Source organism: Falco biarmicus, chromosome 9 (assembly GCF_023638135.1).
Source record: "Falco biarmicus isolate bFalBia1 chromosome 9, bFalBia1.pri, whole genome shotgun sequence".
In the NCBI taxonomy this organism is placed as follows: Eukaryota; Metazoa; Chordata; class Aves; order Falconiformes; family Falconidae; genus Falco; species Falco biarmicus.
The window spans coordinates 9,672,941-9,686,120 of NC_079296.1; the positions used below are offsets into that span (position 1 = coordinate 9,672,941).

Sequence of the window (13,180 nt, forward strand, 5' to 3'; positions counted from 1 at the left end):
GAAACAAGCTGGAAAGGCAATTTTTCAGCCTGAACAGAGGAAGCTGGGGAGAAGTAAGGGCTTTGTGCTCTTCCCTGTGCCATTTGCCATGCAGCTGCATCGCTTCCAGCTAGAGCTACATGTGCTGGCTGGGGCAAAGCCCTGCCCAGGGCAAAGCCCTGCCCCAGGTCCCTCACTTTTGCAAATCGCTTCCACTTTTAGAGGAAAGAAAAAAAAAACTATCGCTCAAATGCACGGAAAACCCCATTTCTTTACTCCTTAGATGCTTGGAAATGGCTTCAGTTCCTCTGGGGTGTTTTACCAACGCCCTTGTTGCATGGCATAAATCCTTCCTGTGGACACCCCTTTATGGGGGAGCGTGTCACAATGATTCTCCCTGATTGCCGCTTGTGAAATGAGTCAACATTTATGGCACCGGGGGGACGCTGACTGCGGGACGCCGCGTAGGTGGCTGTCCCACCCGCCGCAGAGGAGTGGCTGCGGGCACTCGCTGCTCTCCATCTTCACCAAATTACTTCCCAAGTTTTCCATTTTTCTCCCCATATTTTCTACTTTTTTCCCAAGGGAAGAAGCAGTGTGAACACGAAGCCTCCGAGGTGCAGCCGTGTGTGCCACAGGTCCCTGCCCTCTCCGCTTGCCCACCCAGCACCCTTCCCATTGCCGCCCTGGCACTGAGCCCAGCCGGCGCCTCACGGCTTGACCGCAGCCTTCACCGAGGCCAGCACATGAGGGGGCGAAGCTGCCAAGCCCATCTTTCGTTGTATTTTCCCCTTTTTTAATGGTTTTACTGAGGTGGGGATGGAGCTCAGCTGGAGGAGGAAGCAGCAGCGGATTTAAATTGGGGGTTAGACGCTGTCATCTGGACCAGCGCCCCTTGAGTGGCTTTAAAAAAAATAAATTAGATAAAATTCCACACTTTCCTTCAAAAAGAGCAGTCGCCCTCATTTGCCGTGGTCTATTTATAAACTGTTTAGAAGGGCCATGATAACCTAAGCAGGATGCGGCGTCCCTACAGGGGACATTCCCCGGCCCACAGATAAACTGTTTGGGTTATTTAGGATGTGTTAAAGCAGGGCTGCTTATGAAGGCTGGAATTCTTTGCGAGGGGTGAGATTGGGAAGAGCGCAGGGTCTGGCTCCACGGCTCTGGGACGGCATCCTGCCCGGGGAATTGCTGATCTGCTGCCGGTTTGACGCTGAGGGACCTTGCTTCTTGCTGATACGCCGCCAGGTTTAGGATGCAGGAGGGCTGGCGGTGTGGAGAAGCCCCGTGGAAGTGAGGGGCTGGAGCAGCGGTAGAGGATTCAGGGCAGATCAACGCAAGGTGGGTGATATAAAAGGAAAAAAAACATCCAACAGCCCAGGCCATCGCTAGTGTGGCGGCTCAATGCTCAGAAGAAGGACATGTGGCTCTGGAAATGATGCTGCGGGGCTGGATCCTGCACGTGGTGCTCCCAGGGGATGCTGCCTGCCAGCTGCTTGGGAAGCCCCATGCAAGGAAGCTGCTGCCTACCATGGATCAGATTATTTTATTTTAACTTTTATTCTTTTTGGGGGGCTGCAGGGAGGGCTGGCTCTGAGTTTGGGGTCTGTGGGGCTGCTCAGGGGTTTCTGTGTCCTCACCCTGGTGCCATTTCCCCTTCTCTCACTTGGTTTCAGGGCCACCTGCCTGCTCCCTGCCTGCTCCAAGCTTTGCATCCATGGGGTGTATTTCTGATCTCTACATCCGTTTTCCTGGCAGTTCCAAGCCCGAGACCTTTTTGGCGGCCTTTAGCTGCTTTTTTTGATGGATTTCCTCCTTTTTTGCAAAGTTTCTCCAGGCAAGGCCAGCACTGTGGGTGTGGGACCCTCCGTCCTGGAGCTGCTGGTGCTCACCCTGGATCTGTTCTGGGATGTGGGCACCCATAGCTTCCCTGCAAAGGGACCTGCTGGCCCTGCGGGGGTTCGTTCACCTTGTTCTGACTTCCCAGGGGAGCAGAGGGGCTTGGGGTGCACGTGTCAGGGATGCAGCTGCTGCTCATCAGCCCTGGAGGTATTTTGGCTACACAGGCGATGTGCCAAAAAAAATATGCAGGAAAACCCTAACATTGTCTCTAAGTTGGTGCCCAGCAGCAAGGGACCATGCAGGCGCCCCAACCTCCGGCGACGCTTTCTGGTGGGTACCAGTATCGGGGGGTGCCCGTCACCCGTGGGTACCCAAACCAGTGGGTACAGGTTGGTAACTGGTACCACAATCTTGGCTCGGAGGTGGCCGTTCCCCTGTCCCCGGGGCTTTCTTGCCCCTTTTCCCCCCGAGGTGCGCCGTGGTGGGGCAGAGCTGTGGGAGAGGCTGTGTTTGCGCAGGATTTGCGTTCGTGGCTGCATGAAGGGCCGTGGCCCCGCAGCCGCTCGGCCCGATCCCCAGCCACCATTTCCTCCCTGCCTGGGGCCCGGCGCGGGGCTCCGGCACCGGCAGGGACACGGGACAGGGCTTGTGGCCCCAAGGTGAGTGGAGGGGACTGGGGTTGGCAGGAGAGAGGGCCCCAACCCCCCCCCCCACCGCTGCACTGTACAGACCTACCCCATCGCGCTGCCCCATTGCATGCATACAGCCCCCCGGGTGCATGGCCCCAGTGCACAGGGGTGCCCCTCCCCCATAGCTGCATTGTCCCCCTGCACCCCCCTGCCACTGCCACCCTGCCTGTGCATGTCCCCGCCATTGCACAGCCCCCCCATGTACACAGCCCACTCCATTGCATGTGGGGGTCCCCCCAGGCACTGCTCCCCCATTGCATTGCTCCCCACACAGCACCCACCCCACTATGTTGTCCCCCACATACAGACGCCCCCCGTTGCATTGTCACCATGCCAACATGTGCCTGCCCCCCCAGGATGTCCCCTCCCCATGGCACGGCAGCTTGTTCCCTCTACTTTGGGGTGCCAGAGGTCCCCAAAGCCCCCTGGGGGGGATGCGGCCCCCACACCAGGGCCGCGGCAGGGGCAGCAGCAGCACGAGGAGGTATTTTGGCCAGGAACACCAGCAGCAGCCAGTTTCTACAGTCCTGTCCCCCTTCTCCCTGCCTGCCCGATGGGTCACACTGGAGGGATGTCCCCACATGGGACACCTCTTGGTGCCAGTGATGCCCCTGCCCCGTCCTCCCGCTCCCCCCAGGTGCCCCCCTGGCTTTCTTGGCAGCCACCCCAGACTGAGCCAAGGATTTGGGAGGCTGGTTAGCGTTGGCACCAGGACAGCATCCCCAGCTGCCAGCGCCAGCCCTGCAGCACCCTGCATCCATCACCTGTCACCTGCACGGGCACCCCATGGCTGTGTGTGGCCCCCGGCACAGGCTGGTGGTGGCCACGCTGCCCCGCTGAGGTCCCCACGTGCCATCGAGCTCCCCCAGCACCACCAGGGTCCCACACAGGTTGCTCCCACGTCCCCACTGTAACCAAGAGCTTGTCACCGTCTGCTCTGGCCATGGCCCCCGCCAGCTCTCTGTCCCCACAGCTGGGGAGGGGTTTAGCAATGCCATTTCCCAGGCAGGGTAAGCATCCCTGGAAGCATTGCTTCGAGCCCTGCTTCCACTCTCCCTTGCCTTCCTGCTGCATTTCCGAGGCTGCTTGCCCCCCATGCCCCCCCCCCAGCTGCCCAAGGGGCGCTGGGGATGGCTCACGCTCCTTCCCAGTTTCAGCAATAAATTTTTTTCTGGGCTGTTAGGGTTTGCTCACGGCCCTTGGGTGGTGGCTGGGAGCTTCTTGCTCCTCTGATTGCTTGGGGGGGCATTGCTTTTCTTTTTCTTAAATGGTTTTCAACCATGCTGCTTGTGGGAATATCTTCCTTCACAAAAATCTGAATTAGCCAGAAAAACATTTATTTTCATGGCTACTCCTGAAATCCCTGCCCAAGCTCCTCCGGAGGGGACCTCCAGCTTGGGGTCAGCCCTGCCGGGCTTCCCAACCCAGAGAGCAGCTCCCAGCTTTTCCATGCCAGTGGCTGTCCTGCAGCTGAGCTCCTCTGCCTTCGTGACACAAATCCCCACATTTGCAAGGATTTGTTAGGCAAATCTTCCCTTGCCACAGTGGAGGCACGTCCGGCCACCCAGCACAGGGTCAGGGAGACTTTGCATGTCTGGGCTGCAGGGATCCTGCTCGGAGCATCCCCTTCCCACGGAGATGCTGGGACCTTGATATGTATCACAGCCAGGGTGGGATCTGCACTGCGATGATCCAAAACACCCCAAATTGGTGGGTTTTTTTCTTTATTTTTAGCCCTGGGCAGCTGTTCTCACAGGGAGCGGGTTCCAGCTGGGGGTTTATCCAACAATAGGAGCTTGAAAGACTGGCAAGAGGTGGCATTGCTGCTCTGGCTTTGCCAAATGGGCTTGCTTTTTGGGAGAAAAGCTTTGGCCGGATTGTGCAAGTGCAGGTGGGAGGTGTCGGGGCAGGTTCATTAGGGCTAAAGGAAAGCTGAGCTGCAGGTGGAGGCGAGGCGGAGCTGCTGTGATGAGCCCTTGCACTGCCAGGTACAGAAAAAACTCCGCTGCTTCCTCCTCCTCACAATGCAGCTGGTGGAAGAAGTAAGTGGTTTTTCCCCGGGGAGTTTTTGTGCAGCGAGGGCTCGGGGTGCCCGCGCCGTCCCTGGCAGAGGTCAGTCCTGCAGCAGCTGTGCGGCCTGGCCCGGCCACCCCCATGTCCCGCTGCCGTGGGGCTGGGGGCTGCCAAGGGGCCAAAAGCCACCGCAGGGTTGGGGTGGCTGGGGCAGAGGAGCTGCTGTGGTGCAGGAGCTTGCCCAGGGACAGACAAATAACTCCTCTGGACTTGCTGTTTTTTTCCAGACTCACTGTTTATTTATGGACTCACCATTTTTTCCCCAGATTCACTTAATTTTCTGCCCTCCCTGTTTTCCCTGCTGACAAGGTCCCTCATCCCCAAGCTGCACCAGCTCTGGGACAGCCCCGATAACCTCCCAAAGCATCACCGCTTCGACCTTTGTTGGTGACGGGCTCCCAGCTAATTACACCACAGAGGGTGGGGATGTTTTGCCTGAACTTTGGGCTTTCGAGGCTGCGCGGGTGATGAGCTCATCCCGCTGCCCCATCCCCATCCTGCTGCGGACACCTGGGATTCGTGTTTCTTTGCACGATGCCACCGTGACGGCAGCCACCGAGGAGGGCTTTGAGCAAGAGAGGGGAGAGAAGACGGGGAGAAGGAAGTGCCGCTGCCAGCCACTCCTCCTCACCATTTCCTCTCTGCGGTTGGGTTTTTATACGGATAAGGGGGGCCAGAGGAGCAGCTGGCCTGTCCAAGGCCGGGGGCTGGGCTCGGCAGCCGAAGAGGAACGCCGGCAGTCGGCCTCAAGGAAGACGCTGTGGGTAACTGCGCTTGGTTCGGCTCCCCCATCCTGTCCCCCACCCCGTGGAGGGTCACCAGGGCACCCCTCGGCTTCGGCCACTTCAAGCTCCATCCCCACCACCACCTCCTGCTGGTCCCAATGGACCCTTCCCACCAAAAAACACCCCAGTTTTGTGGGGACCCTCCTGTTCCTGCCGGTTTTGGATGCTCCAGGCTCTTTCCCTGCGCTTGCTGCCCTTCCCAATTGGTCTCGGTCTTTGGAGCTTGGTAAAATGTTTGAGCTGGGAGGGAGGCTGGCAGGGCTTGGTGGCGAGCAGGCTCTCGGGGCAACACGGGTGGCTTTTGCATTGCTTGGCTGTCACCTTTGTGCTGGGTTTTTGGGGAGGGTGAGTGCCTGTAGACCCCGAGCTCAAGCCGTGAAGCAAACCATGTGTCTCAGCTTGTTTCTGAGCAGTGTTTGTGGGGAGCTGCAATGCGGAGTGCCAGGGCTGTGCCCTGCACCGGGGCCGTGCTGGACTCTGCCAGCAGCCAGGATTTTTGCTCCCAGCCACGGAAACCCTTCAATCCACAGCCCCTGCTGCCAGGGGCTGTTTTGCTCCACATGCCCCCTGTAAATGTTCAGTTTTGGTCAGATGGGGTTGGATTTCAGCTGGGATGGGGGATCAGCTTTTGGAATTTTCCAGCTATTCCCTTTTCCCAGCACCTTTGCTAACCCAAAGAGCCTGAGTCTGGGGGGCAGCTCCCTCCTCTCCGACGCCATCCTTGGGATTCAGCAGCCGGCACTTTAACTGGGGACACGTTTCTCTGGCTGCTGTCAGCCCATGTCTCCTGCAAACTGGGCACTGTCTACCCATGAACATCATCTGCCCGGGGGCTGCCCCTCCCCAGTCCTGTCCCAGTTCCCTCCCAGCTGCCTCTGACTGCTGCACAGGCTGGTCTGTTGTGGAAACCTTGTTTTGGCAGGAGCAGGGTCATGCACAAAGGCAAATGTTGGGGAAGAGCTGAAGGAGGAAGGCTGGAGGTTTCTCAGCAGAGCTAAAAGCAAGCCTTCCTGCCGTGCGGCCGGAGCGGGCGCAGAGCAGCAACTAACGGTGTTTGCACAAGCACTTGTGATGCTGCAGGCTGCATGGCCGGGTTCTTTTTCCTATCGTTTTTGCCAAACATCTAATTAAGCTGCTGAATGCCCATCTCTGCAGGCTGGCAGCGCTGCTGGGCTAGCACAGCTGCCTGCCCTGGCCCCAGTCTGGTGTTGAGCAAGCGGGGGCTGCTCTCACAAAATTTGAGTCCTATGTAAATACCAGCAGGTATTAGGAACTGAGTCATGGTATTAATGGGATTGTTATATGCGTGACTGGACAGATTTCTTGCTGAGGATGGGATTTGGTCCCTACACCCTGCCTCACTCGGCTCATCTGGAGGGCTGGGCATCCCATGCTGGTGGGATGGATGTGCTGTTTGGGCTCTCAGCTTTTGGGAAAGAAGGTCTTAAGCATCTCCCAGCTAATAGCGCTCAGTCCTTGCTGTTTTCCACCAGCTTCCCCGCACGAACACAGCAGTGGTCAGAGAGCTGGCTCTGGGTGCAAGGAGCTGAGCCACTTCATGCTTCAGCCAGGGCTAGGGGCAGGGTGGGATGGCAGCCTGCTGTGTGCCGGCAGCATCCCCAGGGGAGCGTTTGGGATGTCTAGTATTTCCCTGCCCGTGTCCTTCTGATCCTTAAGCCTTTTCCCATGAACTCCCACAGCTTCCCCCCGGCATTCAATCAGCCCCCTCTATACCTGCTTGGGTTTGGGGCTGAGAGAGCTTCACCTTGCGTTTGCACTGATGTGTGTTACAGCCAGGAGGGCTGTCCTGGCCCCAGGCTGAGCTCTGCCATGTCCCCGCTCCCTGGGGACTGTGTCTGTGCCAGTCTGCGCTGCACAGGCTGCTTCCCAGCAGCTCCGGGAACAGCCAGCCTTTTGGGGACCTTCTGGCACTGTGTGAGCAGTGCAAAGCGTGCAAGATGAAGAGAAGCAAAGGTGTGACCCCAGGGTGGTGTGGGGACAACCTGGGGCTCCCTGGCATCCCTGGTAGCAGTGGGCCCCTAGGCCTCCTGCCAAACGCTGTCTCTGTGCCTGTTTGCAGGAATCTCATCCAACTGGTTTTGCTCTGGGCACGGCCAAAGCCTGCAAATGGTCAGCAATTAGTACTCGGGGCTAATTGCTGCACAGCAGTAGCTCGTCCAGCAATTAGCACTGGGCTGGCCCCAGCTCCTTCCCACAAGGAGCCGGCTGCCAGCACATGGAGTAGCAGTCAGCTTGTCCCCGAGGCGGGGGTGAAGGCTTTGCTTGGCATGTCCCGGCACTTCGGAGGGGCCGGGGAAGGAGCAGGGTGAAGCGAGGAGACGCCTGGGAGCGTTTCCCTGTGACTCCCCACACAGCATCCCCGGCCGCCCTTTTGCTCGCTATGTGCCGGCGGGCGGCCGCCTGCGTCAGCCTCATGGCAGGGGAAGTAAAACCTTCGCTGGAGCGTGACATTTTGCAGGTTGGTGACTTCCTGCTGAGCCGAAGCGAGTTAATAACAAACCTTTCGGGAACCTCCTCCTCCTCCTCACTAGGGATGTGGTGCTTTAAGCCAGACCTATGCTTGATTTTCCTGGGCAGCTGGTGAAGGCGGCTTGCCTTGCTCTGCCCATGCTGCCTTCCTGCTCTCGGGGCTGGCGATGTCACGGCAGCAAACTGTCCCTTGCGTCAGCGCTGCCGCAGTCCAGAGGCGGTGGGGAAATGCCCTCCCACCATGACACAGCTTCTGCCACCACTGCCTTCGTGTCAGGCAGGGATGGATCCGTCCCTGGCACTGTGGCAAGTGGAGGTGGTCGTGCACGGGGTCCTGCGCCGTGTGGCTGCATCCAGGGCTGGAGGTCTGTGTTCTTGTGGCGGCTTGCCCCCTGAATCCGTACCTCTTGTCATCGCATCCCACTGCTGGAACATGGCCTCTCCTCTTCTTCCTAGTTCACTGACTGAGGTTTGCCCATGCGTTCTCCATCCAGAAGGTTATTCCCAGGGATGCTCACGTCCCTGCGCTCTCCTGCGTGGCTCCGGGGTCTTGTGTGGGAACGGCACAGCATCTGCCACGTGTCTGGGGTGTGAGTGCATGGGCACACGGGGCAGGGAAGGACTGTGGGGGTAGGAGGGTCGGGGTGCTGTGGGGCAGCCCCGCTCCTCTCCCCACAGCTGTGTGCTGCTGGCAGGCTTAGTCACAGCTGTGCCCCTTCTCTGCAACCTGTTTGAGCGCCTCCTGCCCTGGGGCAGCCTGGGGACACTGCCCTCGCCTCCTCCCCCTGCCAGCAGTGCCTGGCACTGCCTGGCATACCCATCGGCTGGGAAGAATCCCCCCAGGGAGATGCTGTGCCACCACAACCTGCGTGGCAAGAGCGTTTTCATAGTAGGTTACTCCCATGCACGCTCCCACACCCCGCAGCAGCTGTGCAGGTGGCTGTTCCTGTAGGAGTGTGTACGTGTGTGTGCACGTGTGCAGGTGCGGAGGGGTGGGTTTGCGTCCTGCTTAAATCCAGCAGATGTAAGGAAATAGGACTGGGAAGCTCAGTTCGGAGCATGGGTCGGTCTGCCGGGGGCTCCCCAGCTCTGGCTTCAGCCAGCTCTGAGATTTCCTTCTATATGTGAAGGCAGGATTGGTTTTGTGATATACATCAATTTGCATTTATTTACACTGAATTTCATCCATAGTTTTGCACATCTAGAGCATCTTCCAGAAAATCAGCTTAGGTCTGAAAGTCTCACTGCCACCTTACCATTGCCAATTGCTACAGATAATGGTTCTGTCTGTTAGAAAGTGGGATATCTGTCTAATCTGTTATTGGTCACTTTCTGGTCTTACAAATTGATTTTACTTTGTTTTGCTTTTCCCAAAGAAGATGATGTGAATGGGCTGTAAGAACCAGACGAGATGGATGGAGAGCTGCCCTCTGCTGAGGTGGATGGGGAGGTGTCCTCTGCTGCAGAGGGAGGAGAGGTGCCCAGTGCGGAGAGCGATACCGAAGGAGAGGTGCCCTGTGCGGAGAGCAGTGCAGGAGGAGAGATGCCTGGGGCTGAGACCAACACAAAAGAAGAGGCACCTTGTGCTGAGAGCAGTGCGGAAGGAGAGATGCCCGGGGCTGACAGTGACAGAGAAGGGGAAATGCCCTGTGCTGAGAGTGATGCAAAAGGAGAGGCATCTTGCTATGAAACCGATGGGGAAGAAGTACTGGAAGCTGAAATCCCTGCTGCTTCAAAGAAAATGTCTTCTATTTCTTCTCCCTTGCGGGCAATCATCCGCTTGCGACGACGATACCGGCTGCAAAAGAAAAGCCGCCTGCATTTAGAGCTCTCTCGAGAAAAGTCTTCAGAGCTTGTCCATACAAGGCTGCTTCAAAGGCAACTTTCCTTGAACCGAACTAGCCTGTACGGCCCTTCCATGTCCTTCTTTAATGAGGCAGGCTTAGAAACTTCCCGGTACTTTACCTTTGACACATCTGTGGAGCAGTATGCAATGAAAAAATGCAGGCAGAAAAAGAACCGCAGAAAATCTAGGATAGTCCTGTATCCAGATAAAACAAAAAGATACCTTCCAACAGAGGAGAAAAGCAAGGCAAAACGCTGCCTCCTCTTACTCATTGTCATTATCTTCTTCCAGATTCTCAATGCAATAGAGAACCTGGATGATAACCTCCAAAAATATGACCTAGATGGTTTGGAAAAAACAATGCACCGGGAAGTATTTGGGCAGAAGGTTGCTGTGGAAAGTATTATGGAATTACTGAAAGACTATCTGGCTACCCACATACACAACAAGCCTCTAGTAATCTCTTTAAATGGCCCGACAGGAGTTGGAAAGAGTCATGTTGGCTGGCTGCTGGCCAAACACTTTCGGTCTGTCATGGACAATGACTTTGTGCTTCAGTACTTTGTTATGCACCACTGCCCCAGTGGGGTGGCTCCTCTTACTTGTGAAATAGATTTGTCTCGGAAGATTTCTGACATGGTTACAAGAGCAGAAATAGAAGAGAAGATACCATTGTTTATTCTGGATGAGGTTGAACTCATGTCTCCGGTCCTGCTGGATACTCTCAGCCGATTCTTTGAACCCAATCAAACTAATGAGTTCCTCAATGCCATCTACATTTTAATAAGCAACATAGGAGGTGGTGAAATAGCTAAGTTTGTTATCCAGAATGCATCTGCTGAGCTTCTGCATCAGCAAAGGGGAGCTGAAGAACTGCTCAGCATCATCCAGCCTGTACTGATTGATGCCCACCCTCTCTGGAAGTCTGCAGACATCATCCCGTTTGTTCTTCTGGAGAAAACTCACGTCATAAACTGCTTCCTAGAGGAAATGAGGAGGGAAGGGCTGTATCCTGACCAGAAGCACATCGAAAATTTAGCGAGTCAGCTCAGTTACTACACTACAGGGGACAAGGAGTATTCCAGCATGGGCTGCAAGCAGGTTGTGGCCAAAGTCAACCTGCTGTAGTGATTCACTGCAGAGACCGAGTCCTGCTCTTAGGATTTGCAAAATTCTGGGTTTATGGAGGAGTAGGTGACAGCAGGCTGTGGTCCCAGCGTCCTTTCTCAGCCCTGCACTGACTCTGCTGGGGTCAAGGTAGAGGGATGGCAGCCTGGGCTCCTCTGCAACGTGGTCTCTGGTCTCCTCCAGATGCTTCACTTGTTCCTCATGTTGCATGAATAAGGCAGGGGCAACGAAGCCCAAGCAGTCTCCCATTAATTGTGAGATGTTTTGTTTGTTCCTCTCACGCTCACTTGGGATACTTGTCATTGAGGAGCTGTGAGATGAGAACAGACGCTGTGGGATATAAACAGGAGGGGGAAATAGTGACTGGGTTACTGTCCCTGCAGTACACGTAGCTGTGTCTCACTCCTCCTCCAGGCTCACAGCCTTCAGGTCTTTGCTTTGCTTGGTCCTGCCTGGTGGTACATGGAGCAGAGACAGTGCTGTACGCCTGGGAGAACTGGGGGAATTTGTGGCTCCTGACCCCCCAAACACCCAGGCAGTCAGAGCTCTGCTTTCCCCAGCTCCTGTGTGGCCGCGTGCTCCAGACTGCTTTTTGGACCTGTTCCCGAGCTGTTGCTCTTCTGAGCTCATACCTGAGCTCACCTTTGGCACCTCCAGTGACATTTCTGCCCCGCAAGTCTGTTTGGGCTCGTCTTGAAGACTGTTCAGCTGTGCCAGCCAGTGCAGAAATAACAGACGGATTGTTTCAGGTCTGGTGGTGGCAGCTCTTCCTGAGAGCTCTTCTGCTTTGTGCTTCTGGGTACAGTTCACCACACTCCTTATCTAGAAAGCCCAAAATAGCAACTGACAAGATATTAAGCAGCACACACTGGAAAAGACAGTTTGGGCTGTCTGGGCCGAGTGCAGTGGGAATCCTGGGCTTGTTCCCAGTCCTGCGAGGCCAAGAAGAGGTTCTTTGCCCCCGAGACCCTGGGGAGAGCGTGCTGCCTGGAAGCACCTGAGGGAAAGCACATGTCCTTGTTTGAGCAGGCAAACGGGGCAGGTATTTATGACGTTGCTTTTTCAGGTTTTGGTTTTGTACCTAAATCTCCTTCTACAATTTGTTGTGAATTATCATATACGTAATCCTATGGAAGTTTGCACTGGCTGTTTGACTTGCCTCTTTCTAATTGTTGGTCTCCAAAGACTTCCATCACAAACTCCTGCTTCCAGAACTATTGTCAGGAATAAATCCAAACTATCCTGAATAAAATCCTTCTAAGTACATTTCCTTTATTTGATTGAAATGCGATTTCCCTCCCAAATTTATCTTCTGGGCCGACGTAGCTGCACTGCCATGCCTGTGCTTCTTGGTGACTTGGATCGGGAGCGAAGGCTACAGCTTTGCTGCGTGTTTCTTGCAGTCCACCTCGATGCGGGGGGTGTGTGTGCAGCTCCTCAAGGTATGCTCATGGTAAGCCCCATCCAAAACCCACAGAGTGCAGCAAAAGCTGTGTGCCACACAGCTCCTGCACCCCCCAGAGCTGCACAGGGGGGGCTGGGCTGGAGACTGGGTAAGTGTGTCCTTGGCTGAGATGATGCTGGGCTGGAAAGCCTGTCCATGGTTTCTCCTCTTGAAATTATCCAGTAGAGAAGCCCATGTTGGCAGAACTCCCCCATGGCACCAGAAGAGCCCCCTGAGCTGGGGGACACGCGGTTCCCAACACCTGTACCCCTTTCCCTCCCAAAGAAGCTTGGCTTTGAGTTGCAGAACAAAATGCTGGGGCTGCTGGGGGAAGGGGGCAGCCTGGGGTGACGCAGCATGTAAGCAAGTTGGCAGGCGAAGGTGTCACCTGTGGTGTACCCCGGGGTGAGTGTGCACCCCAGCATGGTGCTGCAGACCCACCCCTGGCTTCCTGGCCCCTGCTCCATCCCAGGGTCATTTCTTTTCCATGCTGGAGTTGGAGATGCGCCCCCTGTGCTGTGCGTGGTTCCTGACAGATAACCCTGCACTGTGCCTTGTGCCCATGCGTGGACTGATGCTGCTCCCTCCCACCCAGCCTCAGGGACCGCCAGGCACATGCTTGTCCCTGTCACATCAACTGGCAGTGGATGGCACCGGGGATCGTGCCTGCGGGTGCTCAGGTGGGATGCTATCTGCGGGAACCTTGATGTCTGGACAAAGTGGGCTGCTGAGATATGGAAACAGCAAAGTCCTGCCTGCTGGCATCGGCACTGACGCACCCGCTGCCTTTGGTGGTGTCTCTCCTAGCACCCATGGGTGTTGCCCAAGTCCCTGCTCAGCTGCAGGGCTCCATTGTTTTGCAGCCAGCCTCTGGGACTGGGGCAGTGACCCTGCTCTGCTT

General features: G+C 56.3%; 1 protein-coding gene across 9 annotated transcripts; it reads left to right on the forward strand.

Annotated features, from left to right (window-relative positions):
* Nucleotides 1-1,303: 1,303 nt before the first annotated feature.
* On the forward strand, nt 1,304-12,101 carry TOR4A (torsin family 4 member A). 9 transcript variants are annotated; one of them, XM_056352422.1, is made up of 2 exons: nt 1,304-1,323; nt 9,238-12,101. In XM_056352422.1, the coding sequence occupies exon 2, from the start codon at nt 9,273-9,275 to the stop codon at nt 10,833-10,835; it is 1,563 nt and encodes a 520-aa protein (XP_056208397.1). In that variant the 5' UTR covers nt 1,304-1,323; nt 9,238-9,272; the 3' UTR covers nt 10,836-12,101. The 9 variants fall into 9 exon arrangements, with proteins under 9 accessions (XP_056208397.1, XP_056208392.1, XP_056208396.1 ...); XM_056352417.1 differs by lacking the exon at nt 1,304-1,323 and adding an exon at nt 2,381-2,483; XM_056352421.1 differs by lacking the exon at nt 1,304-1,323 and adding an exon at nt 2,408-2,483 and having other exon boundaries at nt 9,241-12,101.
* The last annotated feature ends 1,079 nt before the right edge of the window (nt 12,102-13,180 follow it).

Coding starts and splice junctions, on each gene's coding strand:
- TOR4A (XM_056352422.1), top strand. CDS start 9,273: ATGGATGGAGAGCTGCCCTCTGCTGAGGTGGATGGGGAGGTGTCCTCT.